The sequence below is a fragment of the Petromyzon marinus genome, chromosome 20 (assembly GCF_048934315.1).
Source record: "Petromyzon marinus isolate PM22_M1 ecotype Great Lakes invasive population chromosome 20, UKy_Petmar_22M1.pri1.0, whole genome shotgun sequence".
Taxonomy (NCBI): domain Eukaryota; kingdom Metazoa; phylum Chordata; class Hyperoartia; order Petromyzontiformes; family Petromyzontidae; genus Petromyzon; species Petromyzon marinus.
Genome location: NC_133686.1, coordinates 9,840,543 through 9,864,043, shown reverse-complemented (window position 1 = coordinate 9,864,043; position 23,501 = coordinate 9,840,543). Strand labels below are relative to the sequence as shown.

The window sequence follows — 23,501 nt, the reverse complement described above, 5'->3', positions numbered from 1 at the left end:
CCTCGACAGGCAATGTTAATGTCTCACCACACACTGGCTAATGGTGACAATACACCTCGAGGACATGTAATCATTTCATCAGGTGCAATCCTTGGTCAAGCGTTTTGGTGTTGGGTTACACCACTAAGCCACTACTCCACTAATGAGGTTGTGTGGGCGAGCACATCTTTGGAGGACAATTTATTTCCACCCTAATCTTTTGATTTTATGAACCATGCAAATAAAAGATGCTCCACACAGTTCACACAATTGTAGACAGAGGGAATAATCATGTCGCACTCAAATACCTTCAACTGTGCCAAAAAGGGGTGCAAAGTGTAAGTGACAAAACTTATATTCCACTGTTGACTGTACATTTAAATCAAGACACAGCCCAAGCAAATGGATGCATGCCTCAGCTGCTTAACATGAGTTTGAGACGTTAACAATAATATATTTTGTATTACTATCAGCTGTACCCTTAAGGAATGTTGGTGACATAACTGCAACGTCACTGCCATATGTATTAATGGACTAAAGCAGTGATGTCACTGGAGCACTGTGATTATACATCCAAATGCAAATTTGGAAGTACGTTTTATCATTAACTGGTAAGCCCACAAACCTCACCAGTGGAGTACCATTAAATCCACGTGCTGCTCATCCACGCTATGGAAAAACCATGCCAGGTGCCGCGCATAGTGTTAATTGACCGATACCTGCTGGTTTCTTATTGTGTCTATTTGAACACAATTGGAGCGGCCAAAAAAATGAAGCTGATCAGTAGGTTTGAGCGAGGCAGGCTGCCGTGGTTATGTGACCACCATGGCCGCAGTGGAGGTGGGGTGGAAGGCATCAACAACAACCCCTGCCAGCAGCACGTGGTGAGGGAGAGATGAAGGGAAATGAGACAAGAGACAGAGAGAGGGAGAGTGACAACGAAAAAGAGGTCAATGGAGAGACAAGGACAGAAAGATGAGACAGAAAGGCAGAGACAAAGGAGACAATGAGAAATGGGGAGATGTACAGAGACGGACAGAGAGACATAGACAAAGGTGAGACAAAAAGATAAAGGGCAATGTTGGGATCGAGTAAATCAGAGAGACACAGAAAGACAGAAAAACAGAGACAGAGGGAGACAGTGAGACAAGAGATAGAGGATGACTACAACAAAGACTAAAAGTCATACAGAATGGCCAGTTTACTGAAAAAATGCATAAAATATATATTACAAATCAGATTCCAATTTGGATTTGCAGAATACCTGCGTGTGGTATTTTGTATCTGGATAAATAAGTCAAAGGTGCTATTTGGTGCACCCATAAAGAAAAGACTCCCATGAGAGTGTGGAAGCACGTCTTAAGAAAAGTACATGAACAACACACTCCCCGTGCTGGGTTGTGTAACCCACACACGAAACGCTGCGACACCAGAGGTGCCACAATGCACGCCATGGAGCGTGCAAAGGCCAGAGTATGAATCCAGCATCATACGGCACTATATGGGGTATACTACACGACTGTACAGTACAGCACAGGCTTGGGAAATGTTTTTGTTTCATGAAAACAAAGATGTACTGCACTGTACACCAGCGGGCATTTAGATGTCACTCCTGCAGCCAAACCTTATGTGATTTGAATTGCGCTACTGTACTGGGCTGTGTTATGGGGCCACACATCACGCTCTTCTCTTTATCTGCGTCTTCATTTATGTATCAATAGCCGAGCGCTAATTACCAAATGGAATTCAGCTCTATAAAAGTGATCACCGTACATTTCTTTACGGTACATGTTTGTTCAGTACAAAATTAGACAGAAGCATGTACGTATGTTGAACTTCTTTCGCACCGTACATAGCCAACCGTGCTAATCCGAGGTGCAGGGGGGGGAACAACAAACTAAACACAAAACGCAGTTCTAAAGAGTTTTTAATCTAGAAGCAAAAGTTGGTGGGGTTTCTAGGTGCTTTGTCAATGTCTCAGAGGTACTAATCAGAACTTGCCAACAACCACTGCATTCCCACTCGAGTGTTAGGACCACCCCCACAAAGCGGTAGACTAAATTGGCGATGGTCCTAGGGGTGGGAGTATAGTGCTGCTGACCTCACTGTAGCCTTGGCTATGGATGTTTGGTAAGGACTGGGAGTAATGCCACGACTGAGACGTGGCTTTTTGCAGGTGAGGAGGCACTGCCAACATTAAATGTGTCCGTTTTGTGCTTTTCTTCCAGGTATGGGGTTAGTTGAAAAACATTCCATGGGAATGTGTTACTTTTACCAATGGCTCAAGGCTGCCAATGAATATGAGCAACGACCATCATTCATTTGAGAAAGAAAACAATGACTCCGCCCGCCCCGTATCATATTCCTGTCATGTTTTTCTGTCATGTTTTGGGATGGTGAACTTTGAAACGTTCCCGCTTTGGAGATTGGCCTCCGGAAGATGATAGCATAGAACTACTTATGAGATCAGAATTATATTCAGAATCTTTTATTTTAGATTGGGGCAATCTGATGAGCCGTGAAGCTCTTTTTTCACAGATGTCCCAGCAGATCACTCTCAACTGCATCTGCAATAGAGGTGTAGCACTTTCTCAAATGCTCTGGATGGTCATTAGCGATGGAAATATGGCAACTTAAGTAAACACCAAATTAAACATTGCGTTTTTGTGAAGTCATCGGTGACCAGGTTGAGGCGATCAACTCGCTATATTTGAGAACTTGGTTTAGTTATGAAGTGGTTGAAACCTGGACAATAACTCAACAGTGACAGGCTCCCAAGCCACCCAGCCACTGCCATACGCTACCTTAATCTGAGACAACCCCAATTCAAAAAGGCTCACGGATACGAATGTGATAAAAACGTGTGGACCCTGCCACTCTCACCTGCTCCTGCCACTCTCTATAACACGTGGTTACAATTCGCATTGTCCGTGGCACTCAAGTTGGGCCCCTTGCTGGCTTGACTGTTCTGAAACTGTGCCAATACCTCGCTGACCTCAAGGAGCATAAACCATCACGCAAACTCCGGTCACCGTCGCAGTGGCTTTTGGCTAACCATCGAACAAAGACGGTCACTGCACTGCGCACTTTCAGATGCGTTTCTGGAGCCGTCTGGAACGCTCTTCTTCCAATATTAGGAAGCCACCGGAGCTATGCACTTTTAAATCTAGATTGAAAACTAATTTCTTTAGAACTGCTTTTTGCGTTTAGTTTGTTGTACATCCGCTGCACGTCCGATTAGCACGATTGGCTATGTATGGTGCAAAAGAAGTTGAACAAACATACATATACAAGTTGAAAACGAGAGGCGGTTTCCATGCAGTGTCTGATCCATGAGTAGATCGCACACAAATCCTTCACAGAAAAAATCAAGCCCTGATTACAGGACTCGTCTTTTCTAACTTAAAGCTCTTTTTTTTCTAGAACAATTAAACCAGTTGATATCAGTTCAAATACTTTGAGCTATGTAGACATGTGCTTACGATTTAACAGAAAAGGCCTAGTTTAATATACTGACCTGTGGGTGAGTATGCTGAACTTATGTTAAACCCCAGGAAGCCTGTGTAGCTTCCACAAATAAAGTTAATCACTGCCACAGTGCAGCACGAGTTAAAAGCAGCACGTAAAGGAGTGAACGCCACTGTACTGCAGGTATCATTAGTGTTGTAAAGACCTTCCAAGTGCCTGTTTTAAAGTCACTGACCACCATCAGCATGTGTTTCTTTCCACACTTTAAAAAATGTAATGCTTTTAAATTAATATTTCTAAAAACAGAATCATCATGCTGTATCCTGAATTATTTTGAACAAAATCCCTGTTGTGATTACGGAATTCAGCAATGCATTTAAAAATATTGTAATAAAAAATGTATTCAAACACGGAAACGATAAGGCAAGTGTTCATCTTCTTTGGTTCTTTCGGTAAAGTCACGTAGAATGAGAATAAAATAATAAATTGATAAAAAAATAACACAATAATATTCTCACGACGTTTCGGCCACAACACAAGCGGCCTCCAGCGCTGTCCTACCAGACAGTCTCGTCCCTTCACCTGATGAAGGCCGCTTGTGTTGTGGCCGAAACGTCGTGAGAATATTATTGTGTTATTTTATTTTATCAATTTATTATTTTATTCTCATTCTACGTGACTTTACCGAAAGAACCAAAGAAGATGAATCCTTGCAGTCATGAAAGCTTTAAATCGAAAGATAATGCAAGTGTTTTAAATGGCAATTCCAAGGCTGCACTTGAGCTGACGAGGAAGAGACAGAGGTCATTAAAGACTTAAGCCTTTGTCTTTCCCTTGGCTACATGTGGAAAATGAAACTGGGCTAAGACACGCCTGACACCGGGTAGTACTGCTTTCCAATTCAAAGAACCACGAGGTCACACGAAAAAGGCTCAGCAACCTACACACAGCGGTTCCACTCCTTCCTTCTCATCGTCAAGGGTGTAGTTGACGCCAATTCATTGCACAGGATCTCGGCACCAGGGTCTAAAAGACGACCGACACTTGGGTGTGAAAATGTGAAGAACTTGCAGCGAAAGCAGCATTCATTCTAATATGAAATATAACAGCCATGCAGCAGAAGTCAAATTGTAATATTCATAATTTGGGGAAACGACTGGCCGATTTCTTAAGAGTACATTCTCATGAACATTTTAAACAGCTTTAAAAGAGAGACTCACTGAAAGAGGGACCCTGGTTAGTTTGATCAAAGATGTCTGGCTATTTTCCAGTATGAAAACTTGTCACCATCCCTTAGGGTCAATAATCTTTGGAGGGCCCACTGTACTGACCTGCTGCACGAATGTACGGGTAACACTTGCCATGCCATAACAGGTTTTTTTTTGTTAGATCACGTCAATACAAATTTGTCGTTAAACCTTCCACCGCCCGACACAGCCAATTAGTACGGTTTGTCACGTAAACAAAACGTCACAATTATTTACTAGTTCAGCACACCGGTGTGTTGGCGAGTAAAACCCACAATATTTACAATTCGAGTACGACGTTTCGCCGGTAATTACAACCAGCCTCATCAGGTGACAGCCAGAATTTGCCAATGCCGCTGCAAAAGCTTGCCATGCCTCTGCTGGGAGGGAAACGCACTGACTGCTGAACTCGCTGGACCCTTGCTTCGCATTGTTCTGCAGCCTCAGTACGGTAACACTCGTAAATCCCCTTTACTTATGCAGGAGGGCCTCACCGAATCTCAAGACTCTCTCTCGGGCACCATCTGCCTTCTCCTATAGGGTTACAGGATAAGCGGTTTTGCGACCATAATTGTACATACAGGGAGGGACTCCTTGCCTTATGAACGAGTTAGGTTCCAGGTCTGTTCGTAAGTCGATTTGTTCGTAAGTACAGGACTACTGTCGATTGCAAACATGTTTTATGACATGTACACTAAACACGGGCAATGGCTTTAAAAATTGTACAATCTCCTGTAGATGCCACTGGTTCTTCATGTTCTGCAGATGAGGATGCGACCACCATCATCCATTGCGCGGCGGTTGAACTTACGACTCTTGGTCCGAACAGGCAACTGGACATATGGACAGGTTTGTTCGTATCTCTGAAAGTTCGTAAGTCGAATGTTCGTAAGTACACGAGTGCTAGTACGTTAAACCCCTTTCTCGCCGTACGTAGCCAACCTTGCTAATTGGACGTGCATTGCTCTCGGTTCACAAACAAGGCCCCCCTCCCCCACCCCCGTCGCGATCCACATCACTCTACTCACCCGGATTTCTTGCTGCTCTTGAGCTTCGTGGACGCTGGCGAGTGGCCCTTGCCCTTGCCATCCTTGTCCTTGGGCTTCGAAGACTTCTTCTTCGCCCTCTTCTTGACGGTGCCATCGCCGCCCCTGGTGCCGCCTCCAGTCGGAGTGGACGTGGGCGCCGATGGCCCCACCACGCGGGGGATGTTCTGCTCTCCCCGCGCCCTGGCACGCGCAACTGCCTCCGCTACGATGCGGTTCGCCTTCTCCTGCTTGCGCTCCTGCTCCTGCGTGTGCCGTTAATCAAAGGGGGGGGGGGGGGGTGGGGGTTGTTTTTGCGGGGAGCGGAGAGGGGGGATGATGGGGAGCAGACGGAACGCGCATCAGCGGAGCCGTCTGCCTTTTCTTGCTCGTGTCCGCGCGAGTGGTGCGATGTGTGTGAGGGGGTCCGGGGGGGTTGAAGAGGAGGGGAAGAGGTGGTTTTATGGCATGCAGCGAGAAGAAGAGGGCAAAGAGAAGATGCACTGAGGGTAAAATTTAAGTGATGTTTATAGAATCTGCGTTGGCAGTGGTGTACAAGTAAAACAAAATGTAGATGGCTAGTCAAAGCGGTAACTAAATCGTGTTATATCTGATGCTGCCATGCTCAAATAAGCCTCGAGTAAAGGTCGTTTACAATGAATAATCTCAGGCAGTGGTAAAAATGCTCGGAGAAACTTGCTGAGAATATTAAAGACAATGTGGTTAATGACTATTGTAATTAAATGTGTCTGTCCACAGGACAACCACTACTCACCTCTACCCATGAGGGATAAGATGAACATATCTAAGGGGCAATGAAATCCATTTGATTTAACAATGGTTCTTTAGGAAATGAACACATTAGATATAGCTATGTAAATCAAGCAGTGAAAATGAAACTGCTGTAAGAGTGATAGACGTCAATGACGACTGATCTTGATGATTATGTTAGTGGTGGCAATGATGACATTTAGACACGCATTAACTTGATTTTATTATTATTATTAAAGTTAATGTGTTTATCTACTAAGGCAAGAGTGAGGTGGTACTCTATTCTATTGGTAGCCCTGGGTAAAAAATAGCTTCTCCATTGAAGGGAACAGACCCACCAACAAAAAATGACTACAATTATCACACTATATTAGGAAAAAAAGTGTTGCTGGGTGTATTCCTGTCAGTCTGGCGCACAAGCACGCGTGCGCAGTAGTGACGTCACTGCACACATCTGCGTGATGTGGTCACCCTCAGGTTGAGGCAGGTGGGAGGGGGGGATGCTTGACGTCAAGCATCCCCCCCCCCCACCAACCACCCGAAGGGGGATATAGCGAGGTGAGGGCGAGAGACAGAGGGAGGTGATTGAGAGAGTTAGAGGAGGGAGGAAGACAGGGGAGGAACAGAGAGGAGAGGGGCGGGGGAGAGAGTGAAAGGGTGTGAAATGGAGAGGAAAGAGAGAGAGAGCAAATGGAAAGAGGAGAGCGAGGGAAAGCGACAAGCAGTGGGTTAGAGGATGAGGGAGAGGCAAGAGAGATTGAGACAGAAAAGGGAGAGGTGGGAAATAGGAGAGCGAGAAACAGGGATAGAGATATGGGGAGGGAAGTGGATGCGATATAGTGTGGAGGAAGAAGAGGAATCTAGAGGGAATGAGAGGTAAAAGAGGGGAGAGAGGAATTTATAAACAGCTAGAAACACAAGACAAAGTGAGAAATCGAGATAAATTGGGATATACAGTACAATGAAGGCAAGAGAAAGGCAAAGAGAGAGCGAGAGACAGGGCTCTATATAACATGACAAGTTATTTTGGCTGGCTGGATGGGAGGAATGGATGGACAGTCACGTTCTAAAGGATGTGCAGTTTCTCGATATAAAAAAAACAAACAATGATTTAACCAAGGCACCCAGAACATAAATCAAACCACACGACACGATTATTCCACAGGTGCAAGCATGCATGCATGCATGTACACGTATGGCACATTCACGTGCTGCAGATACACGCAAGCCCTGCACGACATTATGCAAATACGGACACAAAAGAGCCCTGCAAACATTTCAGGGCCAGCACCTGGAACCCGTCTGACGGGGCAGAAACTCCCGCCCTACACGGAAGGGGTTACCCAGCAGAGAACACTGCACACTGCAAAGGCAGGCCCCACTGCGGAGGCTACCATGTGTTTTCTCACTGCGCACGTGTGCGAGTGGGGAGCGGAAGTGTGGCAGTTTAACATGTAGGCTTTCGCGACCAATATCATCCACAAGAGGTTTTTTTTGGGGTTAGATCGCGTAAATAACGACGCATTTATATATTTACACGATGTAACCCAAAATAAACCTCTTATGGTAGTGTGGCAGCTTGCGCGCTGCACTCCAAGCCCGCGGACCCGAGTTCGAATACCGCTCACGGGACACCTGTGAAGATTATCTGAACCAGTCCTGGGCCTCCCATTAGGTCGACTTAGCTTTAAATGAGTACCTGGTGTGGTGTGTAAAAATATCAGCACAGGGGAGACAAAGGGGGCCCCGGGTATGGTGCTGGCCACTCACCACCTTGTGTGCCATGCCGGCCTTCATAGGTGCTCGCTAAAAGCACTTGCCCCAAACAGTTTATTAAGACGATATGGAGGATCTTTGTCTTTGCTGTGCGTGCGACTCCGTTCACCACACAGGCAGAATTCCAGCCGTGACGGTCAAGGTCTTCTGTATTCAATACCCAGTGTTTACCGAGAACAGTGAAAAAAGCATGCCGATGTTTAACGAAAACTTAAAGAGACCCCATTGAGAGCAGGTTTGCAAGCATATGCTCAAACGCCTTTTCATTAACACTGCCTAATAACATAAAAATATGGCCGCACAGTCTCGCAGTTAAGAGTGCTCAAATCACAATTGGAAGGTGTCGGCTCAGCCTGTCAATCCTTCAGGCTTCATAACATTGTCACCACTTTGTAGAAAGTTTACAGTGCTCTGCTTATCGATCAGGTGATTCCAACCATAGTAATATGGAATTCTAATTTTACTTTGGTGGGTGCTGACAGACATAAGTACCCGCACCATTGCTAGTTAGAGCAGGGAGAGGCTGTGACTTGATAATAGCAAAAATTAATAGCAGCCGAACGTTTAAGATGACGGCCACTTCTTTACAGCAGTTCTGCCTGAACTGCACGAAAATGCAAGACTCTTCTGGGCAGAGTGGCTCCCAAGCTTAATTGGTGCTCGCCAATAATAACATTCATTTGATACCTGAAACCGATGCAAGTGCTAAATTTAAGTTAAGACTTCTAGGGTTGGTAGTTGGGTTCTGCCCTTTATTTGGCTAAGAGCCATGCATGCTTACGGTTATACTTATAATTAGGGCCTTGGGCAGAATTAGGGTTAGCTCCAAGGTTAGGTTGTGGCTTAGCAAGTGTTTACTCATAAAAGAAAGATGCAATCCCAAAAAACACATACAGACCTATCAAGTGTGTACCAGGCTGCCTGACACAACTTTGAAGCTTCGCTAATGAGAAAACAAAAGACTTTAAAGTATTTTGTTATCGCAATAAAGTGACATCACTGACGCCACAATAACGTCGCTACGGTCCTTTGACAGAAATTCCCACGGTGATTTTAAAACACGCACACTAGGCAAGTATAGACATCAAAATCATAGGCTATGGTCAATCCACTGCTGGATGAAGGTCACACCAAGCTGCCACCATCTCCTGCAATCCAGTGCTGGTAATAATCCATCCAGCAGGCAAGCTGATTTAATGTCTTCGTGGATGCGTTCCAACCTTTAGCTGCTACACCGTCACCATTCTTGACCACACGCTCATTAACCCTTCTATCAAAGTGTCCAGCCAAAGCCCACTTACTTTTCATTTCAGTTACTATTTAGCTATGTCTTTAACCTTGCAAATTTTTACCACGCCACCATATTTCAGTTTTTTTTCTCAATGCCAATACAAATGAGCACCTCTCCACGCTTCTTTGCGCACATTTCAGCGTTCAATTCATACATACTCCCTAAGAGCCATTTGGTTTTTTTTTCTAGAGCCACATCTTCCTCTAAATCGAAGGTCACAGCGACGTAGAGGGGAGAAAATGCGCGCGCGCGAGCGGTGGACTGACCTGCGTCAGGAGGCGGTCGTCGGGACGGCGGTCCCGCGCGGCTCGGTCCTCGGTCCTCATGTCCGCGTCGCGAGACTGGGCATCGTGCGCGGCGGGGCCCGCGAGCTTCGTCCGCAGCGAGGCTGGCGGAGCGGTGCAGCCCGGCGCCGACAGGGGTCTCGGCACGGCTGAAGGCAGCGACTGCTGTTGGGGGCAAAGCACAAGTAGACGTAAGTGACGTGCATTAAAACAAAAAAAGAGAGATCCGGTGGGATGGCTCCGCGGGTTCTAGCTGCGCAAGTTGAATTTTGGAGACAGGAAATTGCCGTCTGGTTATTCAAGCGGCGATTTTTTGGTCGTGTTAGAGAGATACAGCACTCAGGTGTTGTTGGGTTTGGATGTTGCTTACAGGTACCTGGGATGAAAACATTTTTAAAGTGTTACAATTGTCTTAGCATGGTCACCAATAACTGTACAATAATAAAGCATGATAATGTTGGTTTCTCACTTGACTATCATTTGAATTGGATTGCCATGCAATGAACAATCATTTGCAAGGCACAAAAAGGGCTGTATCTAGGGTTGCGTAAGAAGCCACTGAAGTGACTGCAGAAGTAATTTTCAGTGGGCGTTTGCTAGAAAAATAATCCTGAACACGATTACGATATAGTTATTGGTAAAATTATATTAAAGTAAAATTTTAAAAAACAGTGTTATGGGCCCACTGGGCCACACCCTGCTAATGAGACTCAGTGAAGTTCAAACTGGCTTAGGGTTTGGCTTGTTTCAACTAAAACTACTAGAATACATTGACCCAGAAGGCCCATAGGTTTGTAGCGTCAATGGAATATATTTTCTGAAATGTGTCAGATAGAATATACTGTCCATATTATCACTGAATATCTTCACACTGAGAGAAAAGTTGCATAAATTGGAAGTGAACAACTACAGAATAACCAGTGAATGCTTTGCTTGGTGTGAAATCAAAGAGCCTCTCCTACCCAGTCCAGGTGAAATGTCTTTTGCTATGATTTTAACAGGGATATCTATGCCCTAAAGAATTGGGTACAGCTGCAATGCACTGCATTTGTGCAGTTATTAATAACTTTGTGCATGAGAGCCTTTTTTCTGTTGTGGTAATCAGAAGTTTTAACCCAGGTGAGGGTGACATGGGCCAGTGGTAGCACGATCGCCGCTTGTCGCTAAAGTTCACGGTTCGAATCCAGAGGCAGCCCAGATGAATACTGTGGGTGTGTTAACCGCAAGTATACGCGCCGTGTGCTTCACAAGGGGATGTTAAAGGCCTCATGCCGTCATTCGCAAGAGTAGGCCATTATGTGCCAGCGTTACGGTCCACATTTTTCCAAATTTGAAAAATCACCCGCAGATTATTCAATTGGGATTATACACCATAGCAAACATCACTACGTACTGTAAAAAACTTGGCAGGACCCTCCTGAAAAAGCTTCATGGGACTCGGTAAGGGCTTTTCTGAGTAAACAAGCATAATAATAGGTCCTCAGATGTGCTGGTCACCAATCACGTCGGTTCCTCTACTGCATGTGCAGGTGAACCAGGGAGCTGTAGAACTGTTAACAGTCCTGATAGTGAAAAGGGACCCCCCCCCCATGTAAATGCTCCTGGGTAGACGGCCTCCTGGATGGTACACGGGAAATGATACCTAACGTCCACTCCCATTGTTTCTACTTGAATTTTGCAATTCCCATTCAGCGCCGCCAACGCCGAAGCCGCCTCTTGAACTCTCCAAAGTCCAACAGCATGTGCCGGCCACCAAGTACAGAGAGGGCACCCAACCACCCACCCCACAGCGTCGGGTGGCGCCGACGCAATGAACTCAACACGAGCATTGAACGCATAATCCGTCAGCTTGCTCGGGGCACAACCGCCGGGTTTCTACACACGCCGGAAAGCCTGTCTTTCTAAGCGAAAAACAGCAGCACTACCGCGAAAAGCCACGCGGAGATAAAATTGCGGCAACAAAGTAGAATGAGGGGAGCGTACGCGGCACACCGCATGGCTCACACGAACGTACCTCTCTCTCTCTCTCTCATTCGCACTGTATGACGCACAGCCAAACAGCGTCTCCTTCCCTCCCCCACCGTCTGTCCACTTTCACTGCACCATTCCAACTGAGGCCAATTTATAATCCCTACTGTCTAGCGCATTGTTGTTTTTTTTTACCTTGCAGGTTTCGAGCAAGATACGGTAACGTATGGGGTTGTGGGTGGGTCCTGCGGGCAGTCTTAAGCCTTTTTCATCAAAATGTTGGAGCCAAGAGAGGCCTCGTGGCCCGTGGCGGCTAACGCGCGTGCAGGGGACTGCCACACCCAGGGAATTTACTGATGCCAGGCGTACAGTTTACCCTCCCGACTGCTAGGCCTTCACAATGCGAGGCACACTCAAAGAGAGAAAGAGAGAGAGATCCCTATACAAAGGTTTTTTTTCTTCCATAAACACACGGAGAAAAAAATATATATGCGCGCCCGCCCGCGCACACACACACAAACACGCACAAGACGACAGGCAGGAGCTTGAAAATATTATAAAGAATTTGGCCGTACATTACAACGAACGACTCGACGAGCCAGCATTAAATATTAACGACCCGCTAACGACGCTGTACAGTGCTGGAAAGACACGACGTGGGAAAAAAAAAATATAAGACAACCAACAAGTGACAAAAGAGCCATTTTGTTGTCAATATAACCAACACTACTGCTGTAGTAGCAGTTAGTGCTGTTCCTTTTGTCATCCTGCACAACACAAAAGAAGCGTGTACTGTGTAACCTTACCTTTGCCTCCCTCTCAAACGGGCAAAATGGAGCCAGGTAAAGCCCATGAATCTCAATTCTCGCTTCGATTTCACACGCTGTGTGCAAAACTACACGTGGAAGTCTGCGGCAGGAATTAGCGCGGTCGAAACCCGGCGAGCCGGAGGCGGCGGCCGTGGTGGTGCAGCCTCACAGCGAGCCTGCGGCGACGTCGTCCCGACAATCGGGGAGGGCCATTTCCCAGTTTATTACGATGTCAATAAAAACGCGCCGCTTTTTTTTTTATATATTCAGATGGTGAAGTCGGCGGATAACCAATACACAAACCTCTCTTCCTCTCCACTGAATCGATACAAGCCACAGAGTCGCAGCCGCAGACCCGGCGCAGGATGACGGCTCGCTGCTACGAACATCGCGACGAAGGGGGGCCCTCCTCAAATCTCCTGCTATACTGCAACGGCCAAAGGCACGTCAACCATACGCACATGCTAATTAATGGGAGGCGGGGGGGGAGGTTAAGATCGCACAACTGCATTTTTTTTTACGTATACACATAACTGTTTATGTGAAGTAGGCTGCTGCACAACATGGCCTGTTCCCTCGTGTATCCTGGGGCGCATTGCTTATCCCCCATTCAAATAATCGGAAGATATGCGCATTGCGAAGACCCTCAGTTTTGTTTTGTAGTTCATCCGTGCAGTCCAAAAAGCACAACGAAACTAATGCTTCCTTCCTGCATGCAGAGGACAACCGTACTGGCCATAGCTGACAGCAATAGGGGCAACACCCCCCCCCCCACCTCAAGTCCCACGGCGTGTTCTCACATACACAGACCGTGAGATTTCTGCCCGCCCTCCTGCACTCAGCCGAGCCTATAGCACGCGAGGACTCGGCGGTCAACAAGAGGTCACTGAACGGAAACGCAACTTTATGGGACGGCGGTTTGGCAGCGGTGTCAAAGCAGAGGGGGGGGGGACAAACGCTTCAGCGCCACTGTTAAAACAAACTCGGCCTCAATTTGTGCGTGTGACAAATGCAAGGCCGTAGCCATGCAGTCAACATTGGGGGGGGGGGGGAGGACCAAATCTTCCAGGGGGTCTGGGCCCCCCCCAGAAAAAAAATCTAAATTTGAAAAATAATTTCCTGCCATTTCCTGCCTAAAATATTAAAAAAATTCACTAACACATGGGATGGACTTTATATATTTTTTTACAATAATGTCTAATAGTGTATTATAATACATTGCTGTTTTTTTTCTTTTTTTTCCTGTTTTATTGTATGTAATGACACAGATTAGGGATTCATAAAGTACAACCAAAACCACAATCGTATAAACAGATATATATGCATTGTTATATGAAGACAAGTCCAGATATTGGGGCCAAGGTTTAGCAAATTTGTTTTTATTTACATAGCATTGCAATTATAATTTTTACAAATATTTTAATAGCAATATATTGGGGGGGGGGGGCATTTTGAGCATATTTGATTATTGAGGGGGATGTGTATATATTATAATTACGGCCTTGGACAAATGATTTTCAAATCCACGTAATGTTGTTTGTGAATGGTTCTATGAGACTCTGGAGTCACTAATGAACATACTTGTCAACGGTTTATCAGTGCCAACCTTATTACAGACCAATTCAGACCTTATTGGTCACCCCGTGCCCTTATAAATCTTAAAAGTTCATCCTACAAAGTCCCATCACAAGGGAGAAACACAAACAATAAGACGCAAAAAATGTGCCCGTATTGAAACGGTTGCATGCAGTATGGACCTGAAAACTCAATTCCCCTGTACAAGAAAATGGGTAAACCTTATGGGTTGACAGGTATGTATGGATTCTACATGCACCACAACGGCAGTGAGAATCGAATTGCAAAAGCAATAGTGAAATTAACTGTGTCATTTAAACACATTTTTAATGTGTGCAAATCATTATTTTGTTCTACAGCAAAGTGTAATGCGAGGGTAAAGATGATTTTTCGGAAATAATCCTTCAGGAAATTAAAGGCCATAAATCTGAAATATTACCCCACTACATAGTTTCAGTTACAAGGTGGCATTAATAACGCTGGTGGTGAGGCGCTTTTAGCCAATGAATGCGGGAAGTTTAGGAATCGTTCTGTATGTCCCAGTGGCCTTCAAGTTTATGGAGTCTATCATGGCAAAGTAAAGCCCAAGTGTTACAATCACCATATCACAATGCTTTGTGATTTAATAGTTGCACAAGTCCCTCCAAAAGGCAGGTCCAACGCCATGCATACAGAACCATGAAATCCCCAACACACCCCCTATTTCAGTAAGCCAGACACACATTTACATATGCAAGAGGTTCAAAATTACCCAACCAAGTGAGGAATGGAGTCGGATGTGTGTTAATCACCACATATGCATCTCGGTGGCGAGATGTTAACCTCTCATGGTGTGCAGGAGGTCGTGGGTTCCATCTCGATCCTGCCCGCCTGTATTTGTGTGTTCTCCCCGTGGTCGCGTGGATTTTTCTCCGGGTCCTCCCGTTTTTCCCTACCAAATTTAGAAATGTGTGCTTTAGAGTATTTGGCAGCTATAAATTTCCACGTGATAAGCCACTTCCTTGAGCTATCATTTGTGGCCAGGGTGCTTCTGCAAAAGAGCTATATAGCTCAGTGGGCCTTATTTGGTCAAATAAAAATTGTTTTCGTTTCGTGTGATTGTACGAAGGTGGAGATGTGAGGAAAGCTCCTGGCTTTTCCACCAATGGCCCAACAAAACAAAGTAACAAAGAGTATAAACTAAACAATGTAACTTTTTATTTTAATAGGTAAGGCCCACTGAACTATAATAGCTCTTTTTTAGAAGCGACCTGGTCATAAATGATAGCTCAACGAAGTGGGTTATCACGCGTTAACTTATAACAGCAGCCAAATACTCGAAAGGCGTGATGCTGATTTTAAATGTGGAGGGAGAGCCGGAGTAACCGGAGAAAAATACACATGACCACGGGGAGAGAGAACATGCAAACTCCAAATATGCAGGCCTTAGGGTTGTAATCGAACCCATGATCCTGCATACCAGGCGAGGTAGTTAACATTTCGCCACAAAAAAGAACATCAGCTGCTCACAGAGCTTGCCTGTCTGCAAAGCCTTTGTGACAACAATGCTCCATGAGTTGCATTATTTTCCACTCACGGGATGTGTAGCCTGCTAAGCAATTCAGTATCCCTCTGCGCATCCAAGCATTGAAGCAGATTCCTTTGATAGATCTGAGGGAACGGTAGTTTCCACATGTTAGGAAAGAGCTCGATCTCTTGAAAAGGGGTATCTCTGATTAATTCCCACAAAGTGGTATCCATTTTATCAACCCTGCAAAAACAATGGGCTGATTCAACTCACAAATGGCATTTCAAGTGCGAGTCAAGCACTTTCATGGCAAGTTGGATCAGTTCACCTCAGGATATACCTGTAAATGATGCATTCAATTCCTCTAACATTTCCTTTGAAATCTCAAATATTATTTGACTAATGAAAATGTGTTTACAATTTCCAAATGGTATAAAATGTATGCAGACAACTGCCACTTTAAGTTCGCACTTCCCAAGTACAACGCTCCATCAACAGTTCATTGGCCCTACCGCACCGTGAGCAAAACCCAGGAATTGGCATTCATCATTTGACTTTCACACCTTTGCTAAAAATGTTATCCAAATACCAAGCGTGGCTGTCTGAGGTGCAGCTAACAGGGCTATTTGAATAACTGTATTAATGACTGAGCCTCGCAATATTCAATTGCCTCACCAGTGTATACCTGGCCAAGAACACTCCAAGAGACTGTCTTTCCTGCTCTGCAAATAAAGGCGTCACATTATTAATCTGCTGCCAGTGAGATGCGTGACAAACGTGTCCGTATTGGACAAATATGCCCAGGCTCTCAATATCTGCAATAGGCGACCCAAACAATACATAGCTTTTGTGTTGTACTCACATGAATACTCTGGCTGTGTATTAAAAGCCTGTCCAACATGAGTCTGAAGCTTTGTTAAGCCGTGGTGCAGAATTCATGATAAAACATTTTAAAGCATCCATAAGAGGTTTTTTTGGGGGTTAGATCACGTAAATATATGAATGGGTCGTTAAAACCCGCCACCACCCGACACAGCCAACTATTCTGGGTTGTCACGTAAACAAAACATGCCAATTCGTCACTAGTACAGCATGCCGGTGTGTTGGAGAGCCAAGCCACAACATTTACAATTTAAAGAAAGATGCACGACTTTAAGGAGTAAGGTCATATTGCCCTATATAGTTGCCCTACAGTGGCATCAGAGCCATGCTTGGATTCTTTCACCTCCAGTCAAGTTGTTTTTTTTGTTTAGTTTGTTGTCTCCCTGTCCCCGCACCTCTAATTAACACAATTGGCAACGTACGTCGCGAAAGAAGTTCAACATACATAAGTACACAATTAGTGCGGTAGCCCGATGAGACCGGTTTGGCTGTCACAACACGAGGTGGATGCTGGGAGCTGCTCCATGTTGTCTACGTAGCCACAGAATATGGAGGGAAACCCATAATGGCGGCACACAAACCTGTAGCTGAAAGCTGATAGGTGAAACTGACTGTTTTATTTACAGAAGGTTTCAGATGACACACCACTGTGAAACGATATAGTTTTGATGGCATGATAAAACAGCATGAATTGGGTTTCGGCTTGCTTTCAGTGTAATATTTTCTATGACAGCTAACATAAAATGCAGCAGTCAAAGCGTCATATTCAAGTATTTGCGTAAAGAGTCAATCAAGTATGTGGCCAAATGAGCACCAACAATTGGCACGTAAAGTGGCGGTGCAAAAAAAAAACAATAATTTGGCTTGCTAATGCACTACCTACATATGTACACCATCTAAAATGCATTATTAATTCACTGCAAATAGTGACTTATTATAATAAAATCATGGGTGAAAACTATTTGCCCAGCGCAGTGGTGCTCATCCTTTTTGGTATGGTGGCTACCAATCAAGACCACTGGTCCCTGCACCCGTCCCCTGCAGCCCACCCCCCTACCCAGGTTACTAAGGCCAGACTAAACAAGGAAATCACATGCCCACGCCTGTAGTCGACACGGTGTTACTAAAGCATTTTCTTCGCGATGTGTATTAGTGATGTGTCATCACAACGTTGGACCTATGTTCCCTGCCACATTCAACATTTCTTCTGCACGGTATCCATCTGCAGCCTGCGTCCCTCTGAAAGGTTTTCGGGTTGAGAACCGCTCGGCTTTCAGAATGACTGGTAGCTACCAAGGGGGCAACCTTCAAGGGTTCCATGGATGGATTTCACCTTTGTTAAATAATGCCATGGGGCTCCATTAAAGAATGAAGACTTGCTATAAAAAGGATGCTGCAGAACCTGCAACATAATTTATGAGAAGTGGACATTGTGCTTGTAATGTGGCACATTTTAAATTTACCTGAAATTCAATAATGTATTGTCTTAGTGGAGGACGATGGGGCGCAATATCCACAATCATGGCTGGAGTCTACTCAGCACATCACCTTTCTAGAATAGGTGAAATGAGCACCACTTTGTAGAAAGTCAACATTGGTTGTCTTATGCAGAAGACTGCCACAGGAATGTGGAATTTTTGCAAACTAACCCAGGGCCGTTAAAATGCTGCCCTTTAATGAAAAACTGACCAAGTTCGACATCCGTGCGAATTTAAAGCTGGGAGGGTTTTCTCCTTGACTAAATTTCTGTGGAATATAAAAACAATCAAGAACCAAGCATATAATCAAATACCTCATTACATTTCCCTGCTAAGCTGTGTTGTAGTACTAATCACGCGAGGATCGCTTAATGAGGGCACGCCCACGGTGCCCAATTAGTGGCTCGCGTGAACAGCTATCAAGGTGGTTTGAGCCCAGAATTCGGTGTTGGCGCCTCATGCAGACGAGACAGCAGCTGGTGCCAGGGTAATGGGCGAAAGGATTGGTGGATCGGTGCATGATGTGTAAACATAACACACATCTTTGTCTACAAAGCAATCTGTGACAAGGTGAACCAACGTTCATGTTGCTCAAAGGGTTGTAAGAAATGACGATGCCCCAATATTACCTTACCGTATATTCTTTTGTTATCAGGTAGTGGTGTTAGATTACAGAAGCCAATTTTGGCAGCCAACTGATTTAATTTAATCTTGACCAACGGTACTGACTTCATTGTGACATTCACATAAGAAAGCAGTAATGTGTTGATAACGCAGCTCAAATACAAGTTTTAAAATGTGTAGTTACAATCTGAATTAACTGTAATAAGACAGGCCTGGATTGTAAAACACATAACTAATCTCAGTGGACTCTAACCAGTTGACATGCAGTATATTAAAGCAATAAAATATGGCAATGTCTCCAATTAGACATTAATTGTGGCCAACTTAAATAAAACCACTTTATTTATTACATTCCTATGGCTAATAGTGCTTCCTTTTTTCATTCGGTACTACTAAGAAATCCTTGCAGAACAGACTTTTGAACAGCGCATAATAGTGAAGGACTGTTACTTTAATACAGCAGTGTAAAGATGCTCACTTACGGTACTGTTTTTTCAGGATGGTTTCTTAAAACCCACAAAATGAACTATGTGATAAGGCCAAAAAAGTTAACAAACTCTTTTTTCTGAATTTACCACGGAGCATGAAATGTTTCCTATTTCAACCACAGCATCCAGTCAACTAGTAAGCAAACCATTTGTTTGTAATTGTCTGAAAAATCAATTGGTTCGCTTACTTTTCAAGATTAATCTAGATGTGTGCAGGATACAAGTTAACAACATTACCCCTCGGGTTGAAAAACCAGCAGCACCAAGGGTCAAGTACACCACCTTTAGCGTCCATTGTATTTTAATGGGCTTCACCCGAGTTTAAATAAACAATGGAATGGAATGGAAAGAAAACAAAAACATGTTCAGCTTACCACATTTGGCCCAGAAGCCAAAAGAGTTTATAGTAGAGTCTGCAGCTTCATTATATTTTTTGAATTGCCTGATGCCGAACAATAGTTAAAACTAAGTTTTAAGATTAATACTTAAAACAGCTTTGATGATCCAGGAAAGCCATACTATGTCTCAGACACTATTACCACAAATCTGCTGAATTTGGATTATTTGGTCAATTTCATAACAAGCATTTACCTTATGGGACACAAACAAGTGGAAACCCCACTCACACAAGCACGTAGCACGTATAAACATGTGTATATAGTTCAGAAGCCCACTTGCTGTACTCTCATCGACTGGCCTACCTTTCAGCCCTTCCACTGGGTGTCTACAATCCACGAATGTCATGATAAAGTACCATTCGGGCTACAGATGTCACAATGAATGCGAAAATACGGCAAGGACGTTGCTGTGCATTCCCCACAACACTGCGGGATGAGAGATGCTGAACATTTCCCATTATAAATTCAATAACCTCGCTCTGCCTGTTGACAACCAGTCGGCCCCTGAACATGAACGGACTGGTGGGGTGCAAATGGCTGCAGTGTAACGCATGCTCTGGGGTGAGCTGATGACTCTGGGAAGGCGACTGCTTGCATCCTCCACAAGGGAGAATACATCCATGTGCATGAAAACGTCACGATGGCAGATGGGGGAAAAAAGGAGAGAAAGGAGCCATCAGTGACGTGACAAGACGCTTCGAGTGCAGCACGGTGAAATACGGTTGTGAAGTCAGACTTTGAAAGCTGCGTGGATTCAATCTCTCAGTTACAGGGCAAATGAACAATTGATAAGAGGCCAAAACCCCCACAACAAAATCAGGTTTAGAAATACATATATTTTAATAGCTCACTGTGTGAATGGAAAAAAAAACAGAAATGTATGCAGAGATACTGACTTGCTTGTAGCCAGACAACCAGTGATGCAAATGTACGCAGGCGAGGTGTATTAGCCATTCCACTAAAATATTCAGTCAGAAGTTTTGTGCAAGAAGACGTGGGAGACGAGATAAATGTCATGCAGTTGCGAACTGAATACGCACAGAATTCAAGGGTACTCATCATACAAATATAACACTGGAAGTCACACTACACAAAACATTGACTGAATGTTATTTTAATTGTAAAAAAGTTTTAAGCTTGTTTAGTGATTTACCCGACTTTCAAGTCATGACTAAGCATGCCATTACAGCACTAGTAATATCACATTTATCAATTTCATAGATTTTAACATCAATTGTACTTGATGTCACAAAAGCATGCCGAATGCATGACCAGAACTTTTACGTCTTTTATTTAAAAACCTATGAAGATTCAAACGCGTGTTTGACGACCCCCGACACACAACCTAGCTAAAACCAGGACAGTAGTAAAACCTCTTTAAGCCAGACATAGGTAAGCCACAAAACTTACCTGAAATAAAAGTTTATATTAAAAATGAAAGACAAAATAAAGCTGGCCAGAACACTATCCTCGTGCTTTATGGCAAAGTTTTCTGCATTCATCAACATACCACGTAGTCTGCTGGTGATGATGTTACGTTGTACGTTTTGGACATATTTATTGTTTGAAATGTATTAAGTACATGTAATTTTATTTAAATAATATAAATATGTATAATCATCACCAGATGACATGGCAGACTGATATAATTGGTAAACCAGCTCCCTAGGATGCTTCTGTTAACCACATCCTCTGCCAGTGCTGTCTTTTCTTGCTGTTTAAAACAAATTTAACTGCTGTACTTTTTTAAAAATTACTCATCTGTGCAGTACACTCGCGATGATTGAATTTTAATTAACATTTGTTTATGGTACTTTAAACCTGGTTTTCATAGGTGGTCACCGACACGCTCCGACTCAGATGCATGTAAACTCGATCTCTGTACTGGGCACTCAGAAACTCGTGTTAAATATTATGTAAATGTATACATATGCACAGGGGGAGGGGGGTGGGGGGAGGTATCCGAGCCACGTGATCCCTCCAACACCATTTCATCAGTGACAAGACTATATAAGCCACCGTGGAGGGGACACGTAGTAAAAATAATGCACACATCGGCATATAACAAAAGACTCCAATCTAACCAACATTATTGAAAAGTAGTGATGGTCAACACAATCCAAACAACCAACCCAATCAACTAATTTTTCTTTAAACTATGCTCACCCCTCCTTATGCTTTGTTCCTGAAACAATAATTGTAAAGGGATGGTGGGAGGGATGCGGAGTACGTCGGTGATCACCTACGGTGAGGGAAAAAAGTATTTGATCCCCTGCTGATGTTGTACGTTTGCCCACTGACAAAGAAATGATCAGTCTATAATTTTAATGGTAGGTTTATTTGAACAGTGAGAGAGAATAACAACAAAATCCAGAAAAACGCATGTCAAAAATGTTATAAATTGATTTGCATTTTAATGAGGGAAATAAGTATTTGACCCCTCTGCAAAACATGACTTAGTACTTGGTGGCAAAACCCTTGTTGGCAATCACAGAGGTCAGACGTTTCTTGTAGTTGGCCACAAGGTTTGCACATATCTAAGGAGGAATTTTGTCCCACTCCTCTTTGCAGATCTTCTCCAAGTCATTAAGGTTTCGAGGCTGACGTTTGGCAACTCGAACCTTCAGCTCCCTCCACAGATTTTCTATGGGATTAAGGTCTGGAGACTGGCTAGGCCACTCCAGGACCTTAATGTGCTTCTTCTTGAGCCACTCCTTTGCTGCCTTGGCCGTATGTTTTGGGTCATTGTCATGCTGGAATACCCACCCATGACCCATTTTCAATGCCCTGGCTGAGGGAAGGAGGTTCTCACCCAAGATTTGACGGTACATGGCCCCGTCCATCGTCCCTTTGATGCGGTGAAGTTGTCCTGTCCCCTTAGCAGATAAACACCCCCAAAGCATAATGTTTCCACCTCCATGTTTGACGGTGGGGATGGTGTTCTTGGGGTCATAGGCAGCATTCATCCTCCTCCAAACACAGCGAGTTGAGTTGATGCCAAAGAGCTCCATTTTGGTCTCATCTGGCCACAACACTTTCACCCAGTTGTCCTCTGAATCATTCAGATGTTCATTGGCAAACTTCAGACGGGCATGTATATGTGCTTTCTTGAGCAGGGGGACCTTGCGGGCGCTGCAGAATTTCAGTCCTTCACGGCGTAGTGTGTTACCAATAGTTTTCTTGGTGACTATGGTCCCAGCTGCCTTGAGATGTTTGACAAGATCCTCCCGTGTAGTTCTGGGCTGCAACTCATTGCAACTCCACGAGGTGAGATCTTGCATGGAGTCCCAGGCCGAGGGAGATTGACAGTTCTTTTGTGTTTCTTCCATTTGTGAATAATCGCACCAACTGTTGTCACCTTCTCACCAAGCTGCTTGGCAATGGTCGTGTAGCCCATTCCAGCCTTGTGTAGTCTACAATCTTGTCCCTGACATCCTTGGAGAGCTCTTTGGTCTTGGCCATGGTGGAGAGTTTGGAATCTGATTGATTGCTTCTGTGGATAGGTGTCTTTTATACAGGTAACAAGCTGAGATTAGGAGCACTCCCTTTAAGAGTGTGCTCCTAATCTCAGCTCGTTACCTGTATAAAAGACACCTGGGAGCCAGAAATCTTTCTGACTGAGAGGGGGTCAAATACTTATTTCCCTCATTAAAATGCAAATAAATTTATAACATTTTTGGCATGCGTTTTTCTGGATTTTCTTGTTGTTATTCTGTCTCTCACTGTTCAAATAAACCTACCATTAACATTATAGACGGATCATTTCTTTGTCAGTGAGCAAACGTACAAAATCAGCAGGGGATCAAATACTTTTTTCCCTCACTGTAACGCAATTACTGAAACACATTTTGTTTATAAGACGGTCACCGACAAATGAACCTGTATCAGTCAAGTCGAAGGCAGGAAAAATGCTTATCCACCCCCTTCTGAG

At 44.3% G+C, this 23,501-nt stretch overlaps 1 protein-coding gene across 14 annotated transcripts in view; it reads right to left on the bottom strand.

Moving 5' to 3' along the window:
* Window positions 1-23,501, bottom strand: part of LOC116944118 (chromodomain-helicase-DNA-binding protein 9-like) — a 171,174-nt gene that overhangs the window by 105,890 nt on the left and 41,783 nt on the right. For 10 of the 14 annotated variants that reach the window (XM_076068299.1, XM_076068305.1, XM_076068310.1 and 7 more), the window contains 2 exons: window positions 9,824-10,006; window positions 5,723-5,985 (listed from right to left, as the gene is read on the bottom strand). In XM_076068299.1, coding sequence (XP_075924414.1) covers window positions 5,723-5,985; window positions 9,824-10,006 — 446 coding nt within the window. The other 4 variants (XM_076068308.1, XM_076068307.1, XM_076068309.1 and 1 more) reach the window with 4 other exon arrangements.